General features: G+C 40.8%; 1 protein-coding gene across 15 annotated transcripts in view; it reads left to right on the forward strand.

Moving 5' to 3' along the window:
* LOC139751162 (uncharacterized) overlaps window positions 1-16,483 on the forward strand; it is a 166,152-nt gene that overhangs the window by 16,502 nt on the left and 133,167 nt on the right. For all 15 annotated transcript variants that reach the window (XR_011713290.1, XR_011713289.1, XM_071666274.1 and 12 more), the window contains exon 4: window positions 751-981. Coding sequence is in view for 13 of the 15 variants with exons in the window: in XM_071666274.1 (XP_071522375.1) it covers window positions 751-981 (231 nt within the window). In the remaining 2 variants the exon portion in view is untranslated. The remainder of the gene's footprint in view (window positions 1-750; window positions 982-16,483) is intronic.

Genomic DNA, 16,483 nt, shown 5'->3' on the forward strand with positions numbered 1-16,483 from the left:
GTTTAGTCCATTGACATTTTGACAGCCCCTATATCCTACATCATTCCCAGTCACTCTATCCTATGCTTGCCTCTCACTGCATATCAATGATACCAGATGAAATCTCTGAGGCTCTACTTCTTAGAGTGCAGACAATAGAGGTATATCATCATAATATTATTTTTTTTATTATTATTATACTTTATTGCTGTCTCCCGCGTTAGCAAGGTAGTGCAAGGAAACACCTATACCTGGAAAATCCTAGAAAGTATGGTTCCCAACTTACTTTCAGAAATGTGATCCTGGTAGCACAACAGGCACTGAAATCTTTGTTGAATAGTTCCTCTGAAATCCAAAGATATGGTATACACAAAAAGAGAGAACATCTTTAACATCAAGGGCCCAAGTCTCTTTGACACCTTGCCTGCTATCATCAGAAATAGCATGAAATGCACAGTGAAGTTTGACAGTGCACTGGACAAATATCTACAAAGTCCACCATACCAGCCAGGCTGTAGTGACTATGTGGCCCTGTGGGCTACATCTTCCAACAGCCTGGCCCAGCCTAGGCTGCGGGGTGGAGACCCCTGAGGACTGCATCAGCCATATTCACTTGGCAAGTGTCATGATGATAAGAGGTATTCTGTGTATGATTTAGGACTAAGGTGCTTATCATTAACTTCATATGATGCTAAGTCTAAAGTAGCCCATCAGTTATTTCTTGTGAAGATTTGTTGCCTTTTTCCTAACTTAATAGATATTCTTTTCCAGGTTAAAATGGAAGAAGTATTAGTAAAAGAAGAGCCCTCAGGTTGGTTCCCTGACACAGAGGAAGGGCTGGAAAGCTTGCAGTACAGTGAACCAGACACAAGCCTTGAGTACAGTAGTCAGCAGACAAACTACCAGGCAGGATGTCTACCGTGGGAGTTGGCTGCCACTCAGGCACAGACCTTAGACACTCATTTGTCACAGAACATTCCTGGACCTTCAAGAATACAAGGGGTAAGTTTGACTTTGAAATTTTGATTGTGATTATGCCTTTATAATACTTTATTATTGTTTTTATTTTAAGTTTTCGTTTTTTCTTTGACTTATTCTTTTCCCTGATGGAATGAATTTGATTTTTCAGATAGTATTTTTTTCAGATGCAAAAGCTAGACTGGTGCACAATTTAAAATTTGATCGTATGTTGTTAATCATCATTAGAAGTAGAAGTAATAGGTAGGAGCATTAAAAGTAGTCTAAGGAACATTAGGTGGGAGTCTCTGCAAACAGTGCACTGGATTTGCCCTTTGTCAGTGGCCTGTTAAGATTGAGGCACTAAAGGCTAAGCATTGGCACTGGAGTTCTTTAGGTATGGAGATTATGTTGCAGTGGCCACCCCTTTGTGGGAGTTCCAGTTACAACAGACATCAAAGATATGGATAAATAGATCATTTACATTTTTCTGTGCTTTTGCCTTTTATCACGGGATGAATATGTCTTATCCTACAGTGAGTCAGTGAGTGAGCAAAGGAAATGAGGGAGTTTACTCTCTCTAGGAATAATTGGGCATCATCTAAGTAATAACCTGAGAGTAATCCTACCATCCATCTCTAAAACCAGGATCATCTTGTGTGAACCACTGCTCACTGCCTTTTTGCATCACAGGTTCAAGCCCAGAGTTTGTACTTAGTCAAATATTTATCTGCTACATGCTAACCTAAACAACAGTGTCTGGCCTGACCTAAACAACAGTCTGGTTTATTGCTTCATTTTTTACTTTTTCGCTCACCCTCTGTCAGGCCCTCATTGACAAAATACGCATCCTTTTACTTGTGATTACTTTTTGACTTGGGGAACAAGTAAGTAGGTCATTCCATCAAGATGAGGTTCATTATATGTGTTAAGGGCCCATGCAGTTCAAGTTTCTTTACATTTAAGAAGTGTGTGTCTCTCTTAATTTGGTGCTTCTTAGTGCACATATCAGTAGAGAAGTGTTTTTTAGTGTTTTTCCTCCATGTGGGTCATGTTTTGGCTGTACTTTTTTTATTTTTCCTGTGATTTTGGCATTGCTGTTATGAGATGCAATCACATTACCATCTCATAGCAGTTTTGATGACCATCTACTTCAACAAGGCAGCCAGCATTTTGTAAAACTTTCATATGTGTCCACTGTTTTCCATGTAAGCATGGTAGCACCAAAAACAAATGAAGAAATGGCCTCATTTGCTCACATCCAGGTGGCTTTGCAGGCCTCTCCATGATATTCCCTGACTGCTTCATATGCCCTAGTTCAGTCCTTTGACAGCACATTGCCCTTTGCATACCATTTTGCTCCATTTCACTCTATTCTATGTACATCCTACACGCTACTGCTTGTCCAGGCCCCAAGTACTCAAAATCTTTTTCACCCCATCTTTCCATCTACAATTTGGTTTGTCCCTTCCCTTGTTTTCACCACCTCTGATATGTAAATCTTTTTTATCAACTTATCCTCTATCATTTTCCCAATATGTCCAAACCAATTCACACCCATCCTCAATCATTTTCTCCATATGTCCAAACCAATTCACACCCTCTTCAGGTCTGTCAGCTATACTCCTCTTATTAGTGCAGCCCTCCCTTACCCTATCATTTATCACTTGGTCAACGTCAGCTATACTCCTCTTATTAGTGCAGCCCTCCCTTACCCTATCATTTATCACTTGGTCAACCCGCCTCACTGTATGTTGTCATCAGACATTTTATTTCCAACACGTTCACTTGCTTCTCTACATTCTCATCTAGAGCCAGTGCCTCGCATCCATATAACACTTGTGTGTAGTATACCTTCAGACATGACTATTTTTGTCTGAACAATCGCATGTTTACCAAATGGCATCCTGGCTTCGTCTTTCGATGTATATCAACTGTCTCCCCTGATGATGTGATTATTACACAAAAGTGCACTTGGGAACTTATCGTGTTTCATTTTCCCCGTGGACTCATAGGAATACCACATCGTTCCAATTCACTCTATTCCTTGCATGCCTTTCACCCTCCTGCATATTCAGGCCCCAATCACTCAAAATCTTTTTCACTCCATCTTTCCACCTCCAATTTGGTCTCCCACCACTCCTCCTTCCCTCCACCTCTGACACATATATCCTCTTGGTCAATCTTTCCTCACTCATTCTCTCCATGTGACCAAACCATTTCAAAACGCCCTCTTCTGCTCTCTCAACCACACTCTTTTTATTTCCACACATCTCTCTTACCCTTACATTACTTACTCGATCAAACCACCTCACACCACATATTGTCCTCAAACATCTCATTTCCTGCACATCCACCCTCCTGCGCACAACTCTATCCATAGCCCATGCCTCGCAACCATACAACATTGTTGGAACCACTATTCCTTCAAACATACCCATTTTTGCTTTCCGAGATAATGTTCTCGACTTCAAAACATTCTTCAAGGCTCCCAGAATTTTCGCCCCCTCCCCCACCCTATGATTCACTTCCGCTTCCATTGTTCCATCCACTGCCAGATCCACTCCCAGATATCTAAAACACTTTACTTCCTCCAGTTTTTCTCCATTCAAACGTACCTCCCAATTGATGCTCTCTGGCCATCTTTCCTACTTACATACTATGTATTATCTCGCTTTTTAAACCAGGTATTCCCAATCACCAGTCCTTTTTCAGCACATAAATCTACAAGCTCTTCACCATTTCCATTTACAACACTGAACACCCCATGTATACCAATTATTCCCTCACCTGCCACATTACTCACCTTTGCATTCAAATCACCCATCACTATAACCCGGTCTCGTGCATCAAAACCACTAACACACTCACTCAGCTGCTTCCAAAACACTTGCCTCTCATTATCTTTCTTCTCATGCCCAGGTGCATATGCACCAATAATCACCCATCTCTCTCCATTAACTTTCAGTTTTACCCATATCAATCCAGAATATACTTTCTTTCACTCTATCACATACTCCCACAACTCCTGTTTCAGGAGGAGTGCTACTCCTTCCCTTGCTCTTGTCCTCTCACTAACCCCTGACTTTACTCCCAAGACATTCCCAAACCACTCTTCCCCTTTACCCTTGAGCTTCGTTTCAGTCAGAGCCAAAACATCCAGGTTCCTTTCCTCAAACATACTACCTATCTCTCCTTTTTTCTCATCTTGGTTACATCCACACATATTTAGACACCCCAATCTGAGCCTTCGAGGAGGATGAGCACTCCTCGCGCGACTCCTTCTTCTGTTTCTCCTTTTAGAAAGTTAAAATACAAGGAGGGGAGGATTTCTGGCCCCCCGCTCCCGCCCCCTTTAGTCGCCTTCTACGACACGTGAGGAATGCGTGGGAAGTATTCTTTCTCCCCTATCCCTTATCCCCTATATATATATGTTTCTTTCTTTCTTTTCTTTTAAACTATTCGCCATTTCCCGCGTTAGCGAGGTAGCGTTAAGAACAGAGGACTGGGCCTTTTTTGGAATATCCTCATCTGGCCCCCTCTGTTCCTTCTTTTGGAAAATTAAAAAAAAACGGGAGGGGAGGATGTCCAGCCCCCCGCTCCCCCCATATATATATATATATATATATATATATATATATATATATATATATATATATATATATATATATATGACTCATGGTGAGGTGCCTGAGGATTGGCGGAATGCATGCATAGTACCATTGTACAAAGGCAAAGGGGACAAGAGTGAGTGCTCAGATTACAGAGGTATAAGTTTCTTGAGTATTCCTGGGAAATTATATGGGAGGGTATTGATTGAGAGGGTGAAGGCATGTACAGAGCATCAGATTGGGGAAGAGCAGTGTGGTTTCAGAAGTGGTAGAGGATGTGTGGATCAGGTGTTTGCCTTGAAGAATGTATGTGAGAAATACTTAGAAAAGCAAACGGATTTGTATGTAGCATTTATGGATCTGGAGAAGGCATATGATAGAGTTGATAGAGATGCTCTGTGGAAGGTATTAAGAATATATGGTGTGGGAGGCAAGTTGTTAGAAGCAGTGAAAAGTTTTTATCGAGGATGTAAGGCATGTGTACGTGTAGGAAGAGAGGAAAGTGATTGGTTCTCAGTGAATGTAGGTTTGCGGCAGGGGTGTGTGATGTCTCCATGGTTGTTTAATTTGTTTATGGATGGGGTTGTTAGGGAGGTGAATGCAAGAGTTTTGGAAAGAGGGGCAAGTATGAAGTCTGTTGTGGATGAGAGAGCTTGGGAAGTGAGTCAGTTGTTGTTCGCTGATGATACAGCGCTGGTGGCTGATTCATGTGAGAAACTGCAGAAGCTGGTGACTGAGTTTAGTAAAGTGTGTGAAAGAAGAAAGTTAAGAGTAAATGTGAATAAGAGCAAGGTTATTAGGTACAGTAGGGTTGAGGGTCAAGTCAATTGGGAGGGAAGTTCGAATGGAGAAAAACTGGAGGAAGTAAAGTGTTTTAGATATCTGGGAGTGGATCTGGCAGCGAATGGAACCATGGAAGCGGAAGTGAATCGTAGGGTGGGGGAGGGGGCGAAAATCCTGGGAGCCTTGAAGAATGTGTGGAAGTCGAGAACATTATCTCGGAAAGCAAAAATGGATATGTTTGAAGGAATAGTGGTTCCAACAATGTTGTATGGTTGTGAGGCGTGGGCTATGGATAGAGTTGTGCGCAGGAGGGTGGATGTGCTGGAAATGAGATGTTTGAGGACAATATGTGGTGTGAGGTGGTTTGATCAAGTAAGTAATGAAAGGGTAAGAGAGATGTGTGGTAATAAAATGAGTGTGGTTGAGAGAGCAGAAGAGGATGTTTTGAAATGGTTTGGTCACATGGAGAGAGTGAGTGAGGAAAGATTGACAAAGAGGATATATGAGTCAGAGGTGGAGGGAATGAGAAGTGGGAGACCAAATTGGAGGTGGAAAGATGGAGTGAAAAAGATTTTGAGTGATCAGGGCCTGAACATGCAGGAGGGTGAAAGGCGTGCAAGGAATAGAGTGATTTGGAACGATGTGGTATACCGAGGTCGACGTGCTGTCAATGGATTGAACCAGGGCATTTGAAGTATCTGGAGTAAACCATGGCAAGTTTTGTGGGTCCTGGATGTGGAAAGGGAGCTGTGGTTTCGGTGCATTATACGTGACACCTAGAGACTGAGTGTGAACGAATGTAGCCTTTGTTGTCTTTTCCTAGCGCTACCTCGTGCACATGCAGGGGGAGGGGGTTATCCAAATGCCTCTCTCTTCTCTTTCACTAATAATCTTACTTTTTCATCCCACCACTCACTACCCTTTCTAATCTGCCCACCTCCCACGCTTCTCATGCCACAAGCATCTTATGCGCTAGCCATCAGTGCTTCCCGAAATACATCCCATTCCTCCCCCACTCCCCTTGCTTGCCTTCATCCATTCCCGACGCCACCCCACCCCACAGGAAACAGCATAACTGCCCTGTGCTTCAGCAAGGTAGCCTTCATATAACATAGAAAAGCAAAAAGCAGTGGTAGTATCGTAACCAATGAGGTTAGGAGATGCTGCTTTTGTGAAAAGTGAAAAAAGCTAAAAAATGGAGAATGTCAAAATTCAGTGCCTCAAGGTGTACTTTAGCATCTTATAGCGTGTCCAAGTCTTACCCTCCCTTGTCGTAGTGACCTCGCTGATATGCCCCTTAGAAGTGGAACAAAAGTGGGAGGCATTACCATACTCCATCAGGGCAATCCTTTTAACTTTAGACTGTCACCAGGGGTGTGCTGTGACTTTTTGATATTTGGACAATTTTGGAGCCTCTGCCTCTGGAAACACTGCTCTGGAGTTGCCCTCTCCCAGTCACCTGTCTAAGGTTGAAGCACAAAAGGCTAAGAAGCAGCACTGATGTCTACCTGTTATGCTGAAGAGCAAAAGAGACAAGCAATGGGGGGGTCATGGCTCTGAATTTTAACAGGATGACTAGTAAGAGTAAGAGGAGGGAGCTTATGGAGAAGTTGAAAAGTTGTAGCTTGTTTGTGCTGGGGATTGAAGTAACCCATATCCTTGGGCAGGGTGTGGGGAGTGAAAATGAAGATGGCGAATGCAAGTTATGGAAGGGTGTGGAAGGAGTGGTATGGATGGGAGTGAGTGAAAATTATTGGGGAGGAGGGAAAGAAGAATGTGCAATTCTGCTATCAACAAGAGTATGGGAGCAAGAGCAGTGATGGAATGGATCAAAAATAGTGTGAGTGAAAGGAAACTTTGGGCCCGTGAAGTGTGCTTGGGCAGGTGTTTAAGCACATGTAAATATGAAGACTGTAAGAGGTAAGGATGAAATGAAGCTTTTCTGGAGAAATTTGAATGACTGTATAAATGGTTTTGAGAATGGGAGAAATGTGTTCATATTGGGTGATATGAATAGGAAAGTGGGATGTGATGAAATTGGTGAGATAGTTGGTAAATGGGGAGTAAATGAGAATGGAAGTTATCATGTGGATATTTGTTGCAAACACCTTTTTTCAGCACAAGATGATCCAGACATACATGGATGAGGAGTGATGGAAGAGAAGAGCAAAAGTATTTGATTTACTGTGTGGCTTTAGATGAAAGATTGAGGAAGGCCGTGCTAGATGCTAGAGTTGAGAGGATTCTTTGAAGATTGACCATTTCACAGTTCTTGTGGAGATGAGGATTAGGGAGAAGTAAAGTTATGGTGTAAGGAAGAATGGAGAGGTAAAAGTGTTGGCAAGCAGGAAGATTAGAAAACTGCAGGAAGGAGTATGAAAGGAAGGTAACTGATGGCAGGTGAGAGATGAATCAGAGAAACTGCAGGGAGGAGTATTAAAGGAAGGTAGCTGAATGCTTAGATGGAAGTGCAGTGAATATAGGGTTGCAGTCATGTGTGAATGAGGTGTTTGAAATGTTTAGAGAAATACTATTAAAGGTTGTAGAATTAGTATTTGGATACAAGATCATGATATATTCAAATAACAAGGGCAATGCTTGGTGGACAGAAGAGATTAGAAATTCTGCAGAAGAGAAGAAAAAGGCATATGGTAGATTGCTCAAAAGGAATGTACCAGTAGAAGTTCAGCAAAGGAGGAGCAAAGAATATAAAATATGTAAGCAGAATGTTAAGAAGGTGATAGAGGAAAACAAAGGAGTAGATGAAGATTTTGGAAAAAAGTTCAGTGAAAAGTTTTGGTTAATAAGAAATTATACTGGAAGGAGGCAGAAAAAGGAAATAGGTGGATGTGAGAGTGGAAATTGGAAATGTTAATGTAATGAGTAAAAGGAAGGGGAGTTTCTGAATAAAGAGGTAGAAGTTAAACAAAGATGGAAAGAGTATTTTGAAGAAATGATGAATGTGGCAGAAGGGGCGGCAGCAGTTGTTACATGCAAGGGTATGGAGGATGGAAGGAAGACGATACAAGTGCAAGGGCCCGTAGCAAAAAGTGAGGTAAGAAGAGCAGCATTGAGGCTGAAGGTAGGAAAGGCACTTAAAGTGGATTGGATTATGGCTGAAATGCTGAAATATAGGGGAGAAAGTGTGATAGAGGGGATGCATCTGATATGTAATTTAGTATGGAAACATGGTTGTGCTTGAGGATTGGGTGAAAGCTAATATTGTTTCTTTCAAAGGAAAAGGTGCGAAGGATATATGTAGCAATTATAAGGGAATAAGTCTCTTCAGTACAACAGGAAACCAGTATGCAAGAATGTTGATTGATAGAGTGATTGAAGTAACTGAATAAGTGAAGAGCAAGGGGGTTTTAGGAAAGGTAGGGGACGTGTGGATCAGATTTTTGTGGTAAATGTGACCAAGGAAAAGTATTCAGTGAAAGGTAAGAAGTTGTATGCAGCTTTTATAGATCTGGAGGAAGTGTATGACAGTCGAGTGTAATGCTATATGGAAAGTATTAAGGATATATGGGGTAAGAGACAATTATTGGACGATGTGAAAGCCTTCTAAAGAGGAGCAAATGATTGTGTTTCAGAGTGGATGAAGAGTTGAGCAAGAGGTTTGGTATACATGTAGGTGTGAGGCAGGGCTGTATGATGTCACTGTGGTTTTTTGATATATGTTTGGATGGAGTGATAAGAGATGAAAGCAAAGATAGGGAAAATAGATGCAGAGATGGATTGTGGTGATGAGATATTGTGGCCAGTGGCTAACCTGTTTGTGGATGACACTGTGCTGTTTGCTGAGATAAGAGAAGTTGCAGAAGGTTGTGTGTCTTATGATGTGAGTAAGTGTAGGCAATATAAATTACATACAAGTAAATGTAAAGTAATGGTGTTTGAAGGGAAACATAACGAAGTTATAGATTTTGTAAAATATTATCGAGTGAAAGAAGAAGGTGTTCTAAATTGTGCATGAAGATTTGGGGGAGAAAGATTGGAAGAGGTGAGAGAATTTGAATATTTGGGAGCTATCTTGGGTACACTTCATGATATGGAAAGAGAGATAAGGGAGAGAGCAGTACAGGGTAGAAGAGTCATTGGGCTCCTCAGTAGAATAATGAAAGGTAGAGGTGTAAGTATGGAAGTGAAGAGAGGATTAAGGGACTACACAGTCCTCTCAACCCTGACCTATGCAGCTGAAACATGGACATGGAATGAGCCACAGAGGTCACAAATCCTGGCTGCGGAAATGAGCTATTTGAGAAGAGCATGAGGTGTCACTAAATGGAATGAAGAAAGAAATGAAAGCATGTATGAGAGTTGTGGCATGGCAGGGAATGAATTGCGGAGTGGAAGAGTTGGTGAAATGTAATCCTTTGTGGTGGTTTGGGCATGTGGAAAGAGTACAAGACTGGGAGTTTACAAAGAGCGTGTATGATAGTACAATTAAAGGGGTTGGTGCGAGAGGAAGACCACCATTTACATGGGTAAATAGGGTGGAAGAATGCATGGCATTGTGTATGCAAGGGAGGCATGTATGGACAGGGGTAAGTGGAGACTCTTTTGCTGTGGCCATCCCTTGTTGGGAGTTCCCATAGGGAATGGGAATCAGAGATATAGATTAGTAGATAGAAGCAAAAGGCAAGCGGAACAACCTAAGCTAGCTTTGCAGGTGCTATAGTGTCACTAAAGCTGTTGAAGCTTCAAGCAGCCCTAGACTAGAAGCCTTATATGGTTTTTGTGTGGACGAAGAATACAAAGGAATTCAAAAATCTTGAGGTTGTTTGTGGTAGTAGAAGAGGTCAGAAGTACTTAGTTTAGTGTGGTTAGAGCAGAGAGACATGCAGATGTTTCAAAGAGAAAAACTGGAACTTTTCATGTAACTAATGAGGCACAAATATAGTCAGTTGAGTATTTGAAGTGATATATTTATATTCTGTTTTTAGATGTATCTGTGGTTCTGCTTTCATCAACATTAATCAGAAAATCATTCTATATGTCAACAGTCCCGTTGAAGAAAAAGTACCTCACCTCACTGGAGGTATGATGTTTGTCCATGACTTTTGTTCATTAGCATTAGGAAAATCAGATGGCTGTATCCTTAAATAGCTTGTTAGATCAAGATTACTGAAGCCTTTGATAGTTTTGATAAATTATAGTCTGCTGTTGTATTCTTTCCATTGTGTGCTTGTCGTCTTTCAAATAGGATGGTCAAAGCTGAACACAATATTTAAGGTAGGGACACATCATTGAATTATAAAGAGTGAGGATAATTTTCCTAGACTTAAATTCAATAGCCCTTCCTATGCATCCAAGAATTTTCTTAGCCTTTTACTGCAAGTCTTTTTCCTCATTTAAGTTTTTGTTGCTCAACAGTATTCGTAATGTATCTTGCCTTCTTGCTTTTGCTATTAGTATGTAAAACTTTACCCTTATCAATATTTAGATTCATATGCCACCTGTAAGCCCTGTCCATCATTTTGTGTATGTCAGTTTGAAAGTGCAGACGGTGAATTTCTGTAGATTTGTTTTTCCAGCTTCATATGCAAATTTCAATATCTCACCATGGAGCCCATTATTTGTATTATTGATATGAATAAGAAAGAGAGAATTCCAAGTTCACAGTATAGTTGCACCATCTCATGATTAAAATCAGTAGTACATATAGGTACACTACTGAATTTCCGGCAACTAATGGTTCGGCACCTCCTTTAGTCCGTACAGAATTACGTGAGGGAACTTGATATTACTGCAGCCACCAGACTAATTTACTAGGCAGCCACAGATGGCATTGTTTGTTGGGTGCGCTGATTTACATTCTTTACACTGCACTTTTTGTGAAGATACCACAATTCTGTGAGTTTCTTTGCTTATTTTGCATAGATTTAACCCTAGTTATGGCTTCTAAGACATTTGAGAGTGTCAATCGTGGTGTCAAATGTAAACACTAGTCCATATCGATCCAAGATGTTGTAAAACTGTTGAAAAAAATGGACTGTGGTGTTTCATTGCATAAGCTGTGTGACATCTACAGTATTGGTCCATCAACTGTTCATGATATAAAGAAGCAAAGGGAGAAAATATTGAAATTCTGTGCAGACAGTGATTCCAAGAAGCAAATGATGATTAGAAAAACTATGAAAGATGGGAAGAATACTGAACACAATCAAGTGATGATGGAATGGTTTCGACAGTGTCGGAGTAATGGAGTGGACTTGTCAGGTAGCATGGTAATGGACTAGGCTGAGTTGTTCCATAAAGAACTTAAATTACAACATGAGCGTGACTAGTGAAGGATGGGTTCAAAGATTCAAGAAGCGGCATGGAATTTCCATGAATAAAGTGTGCGGAGAAAAGCAGTCTGCAAACCACGAAGGAGCTGCTGAGTATGTGGACGAATTTGCAAACCTCATAGTTGACAAGCACCTCAGTCCTGAGCAGGTATATAATGCAGATGAAACTTGATTATTCTAGCGATGCATACCCAGGAAAACACTAACAACAAGATGAAGAAGACCCCACAAGATTCAAACTAATGTACTATTGTACAAGTAACTGTATTTCATTTGTTTATTTGATTTACATTTAATATTTGTTTAATTTAAATTTCTAGCAGTCCATGGTACACTTTAGACACATGGGAGATGTATAATTAGTGGGTTAGAGGTGTGTTGATGAATTATTATTACGTGACCATGGTTGGTCCGACAGAATGCTTAATCCAGCAAGGCTTTGGAACCAAGAGTGCTGGAAAATTGGTGGTGTACCTGTATATTACTTCCCTTTCATAAACTTGTGTTTACTTATTCCTCAGAAGCTGGATCTTTTTCAGGGTTCAGTGATCCTAATTTTACCATTTCAGAGGGTACTGATTTGGTTCCTTCTTTCTGCATCATTGCCAGAACCCAGTCTCATTTCCATTACTGTTCCTGTTAGATCTTTTAATGTACTGAGGGTGCTTTTCTGGTCAAAGATCTCTTTGTGAATGCAGCATTAAAGGAGTTCATCATAACATAGTTCCAATGGAGCTGCATACAAGTAGTCATGATAAGGGCTTCACAAGGATACTGGTAATAGCACAAATGTTGATTGTGTACTTGTTATGTTTTAAAACAATTTATAAATAATGATACTAATAATGACAAAATAGTGAAAACATCCAGAAACAATAGGTTATGGTGCAGTGCTGACCACTGTGGTTGCTCAGAGTAGTTAAAGCAGCCAATTTTATTAGGGGCATGTGTCACTGTGTGATGTCCTCCATCCACATGTCTGGCTGATTTTCCTTGAAAGAGTCTCAAACAATGGAAGGAGTGCACCTGATCTGTCCTAATTATCTGGGAATGTTCTAATTGAAGATGTACCAAACCCAAGCTTTAGTCAAAATTAACTTATAGCTCACCAGCCTCAGTGCACCCCATCAACTGCATTTTCATATCCAAACTAATGCTTTTCCTTGAATTCAAGTTTGGCAACACTACCATTACCATCACCTGCAAGCCTCCTTCCAGACAATTTGGTTGTCTTGCATCAGAAATGATGAAAAATAAGGTCACCTGACTGGTATATACAACTATGAGAACATTCATGACTGGTGGCCCAAATCACTAATTAGCTGAAGACTGTACTGTATTGTCTTTTCATTGGCTAATCAGACAGCTAAGACAAAAGAAGAGATTGATGTGTCCCTTGACCACCTTCTGTATACCTTATTACATGCATTTTATATGTATAAGCTCACTTTTCTTTAAATGACTACACGCATAACCAACACTATCATTTGCATACCATTTTCTTGACATTACGAATTTCTTGCACCCTGTAAAGTATGCAGAAATACTTGAGATGAATCCATCATGCTCTTGAAGACATAATATTGTGTGAGTACAAGCTTTATCTCACCTTATAGCCTGAATTTTCACATCCAAACAATTTCTTTTCCTTAATGCTTGCCCACATTATCATCACTAACACTGTGATGCCATCTTCCAGACATTTTGGATGTCTTGCGGACACACAAGTAGGAAAAAAATTAGAATAATTCCATCACACTGAGGTATGTTGGATAAGAGAGTGCCCAACATTGGTGGCCCAACACGCTGATTGGCTGAATGCTAGTCAGCATATGTTCTTCCCATTGGCATAGCTAATATCTCAGACATGATTAGAGACCTATGCATGTTGCATGTTTCTAGGTGGGACTTTTGAACGCTTGATGGGTTTTTTTCTTGCCTTTTTAAGCAACAATATTGCAGACAAGATGAAGCATTGTAACAAATCTGCACTAAATGGACCCTCACCCCAAGAGACCTGTCTGCATAGTGATGCAAAATGATCACAGCTGATGTCAGTTTTGGGAATTACTCTCCTGATTTTTTTTTCAATTTACTAGTGCCAGTATTGAAACCTCATTGCAGTAGAAGTCAATCAATGAATAAGATCCTTTACACTTTTCGATATTATTCAGTTTAAAGGGCCTTCCAAGAGTTACAAAAAGAAACCCAGGAGCCACCATCTCAGATAGGCATATGCCTTTGCTTTGTTGCCTCCATATACCATAATCAGTGTAATGCAACAGGTGCATTAGTTTCATACAAATTTCCAATATGGAACACTGTTCATTTGGGTGTGGAATTGATTTGAATCATTCAACTTCAGACATACTACACGAATACCCCAATTAGCACTTTGGATACATTCCTCAAAAATGGAGCGCCAAGTGAAACAGCTCTCTATGGTGTCATTATACTACTGCATATATGAAATTTACAGTATGGGAGGGTTACAGGTATTGATAAACACTGATTATTACAATAGCATATCTCTATTGATTAATGAATAACAAATAAACACTGCACAGTATTGTATCATGAATGACAGTCATGTGATGAATAGTGATGATTGCAGTAGAATGAGTGAAAAAGGCAGTGTGTCAGTGAGACACAATTGATGGGAGGGAGGTGGGGGGCAGTGGATATCATACAGCTCTGCTCTTGCTGAAGTTAATCCAACTCTTTAGCAGTGAAACTATGATTTAGATGATAATAATAGAGTTAGTAATGATGGGGCTGGTGATGATAGAGGTGGTGTTGGTGGTGGTGGAGATTGTTGTAAGTGGTGTTGAGGTGTTCCAGCTGTTGATTTCTTTGTTAATTGGCAGCAGCATTACTGAACAGCTAATGTCTAACCACAAAACTATGAGCAATAATGTATTTCTTTAATGTTATGTTACATAACATTTTAAAATAAAAATTGAGAAAGCTGAAGGATGGGGGTGATTTGAGAGGTGTAGTGGAAGGGTGTGGTAACGCACATCAGGTATGTTACCAAGCACTCATGAATTAACCTACCTTCACTTAACTTGCCTTTCATTTTTTGTAACAAACTGCTCCTTAAGCAAGTCACCTTTGTTGCCTTTACCTTTGTGTTTTTCATGGGAGAAGCTTTTATCTTACCTGCATTCTCAACAGTAGTTCTAACCGTCACTGTAGCCAGTTTGAAAGCATCACCAACATCAACCTGATGCTCACCAGCTTCCAACTGCCCAATTACTCGTAATTTTACATCAAAAGAGAAGCTTTTTTTAGGCACTAAAACTTGATACCTGGTGTATTAGTGCAATACATTCATCTGTCCTTCATCGACCCAGAGTTCCAGCTTACATCCTCCATGGTCCTGAGGATGTTCCCTGAGAAAGGTTGTATACCTTTACAATCTGATACCTTCTTATCAAGTTCTCATGTTGAAATCTTACTTTCAAAACACATATTTTATCACGATCCCCTCAAGATGGTAAATTAGTGAGACTTTTACTGTTCTGTCACATGGTCCTCTTCATTTTTTCATCAAGATCTTCTTTAAGTAAAGGATTTGCCCTAATCTTAAGTACCTTGCATAGAATGAAACAACCAGTTATGCCAGCATTGACATTGTTATTTCCAGTTGGAAGGGAACTTTTGGCATAGTCTATTCTGAAAGTGTTTGTAGATTCCACAGTTGACTGTTTTAAAGAGCATATCTTTGTCTCTTCTACCTCCAAACTTACTTTATTGGCAAGAAGCATTGCCTCATGTATCAAACACTTTGTCATGAAGCCCCAGCGTATCTCAGATGCTCACGTCCATGATGTCAGAAGGATGGCTTCCACTCCAGCCTGTCTTAAGAGCCTCTCACAGGAAGATAATGATCATAAAGGATGATAAGCTCTTCCAACACTGTCCACCATTAACTGAATCTGGACCTGCAGGACACTCCCATTGTGGTGCCAGGGAGTATGCCAGAGTCCTCTTCCAAACCCACTGCTCAAAATCTCATTTTTAGAGTATGGCCCTCATTTGCCAGGGTTCTCCTTTTTACTTTCCATTTCTTTTTTTTTTTTTTTTTCGCTGTCTCCCGCGTTTGCGAGGTAGCGCAAGGAAACAGACGAAAGAAAAGGCCCAACCCACCTCCATACACATGTATATACATACGTCCACACACGCAAATATACATACCCACACAGCTTTCCATGGTTTACCCCAGATGCTTCACATGCCTTGATTCAATCCACTGACAGTACGTCAACCCCGGTATACCACATCGCTCCAATTCACTCTATTCCTTGCCCTCCTTTCACCCTCCTGCATGTTCAGGCCCCGATCACACAAAATCTTTTTCACTCCATCTTTCCACCTCCAATTTGGTCTCCCTCTTCTCCTCGTTCCCTCCATCTCCGACACATATATCCTCTTGGTCAATCTTTCCTCACTCATTCTCTCCATGTGCCCAAACCATTTCAAAACACCCTCTTCTGCTCTCTCAACCATGCTCTTTTTATTTCCACAAATCTCTCTTCCCCTTACGTTACTTACTCGATCAAACCACCTCACACCACACATTGTCCTCAAACATCTCATTTCCAGCACATCCATCCTCCTGCGCACAACTCTATCCATAGCCCACGCCTCGCAACCATACAACATTGTTGGAACCACTATTCCTTCAAACATACCCATTTTTGCTTTCCGAGATAATGTTCTCGACTTCCACACATTCTTCAAGGCTCCCAGAATTTTCGCCCCCTCCCCCACCCGATGATCCACTTCCGCTTCCATGGTTCCATCCGCTGCCAGATCCACTCCCAGATATCTAAAACACTTCACTTCCTCCAGTTT

Source organism: Panulirus ornatus, chromosome 11 (genome assembly GCF_036320965.1).
Source record: "Panulirus ornatus isolate Po-2019 chromosome 11, ASM3632096v1, whole genome shotgun sequence".
NCBI classification, from domain to species: domain Eukaryota; kingdom Metazoa; phylum Arthropoda; class Malacostraca; order Decapoda; family Palinuridae; genus Panulirus; species Panulirus ornatus.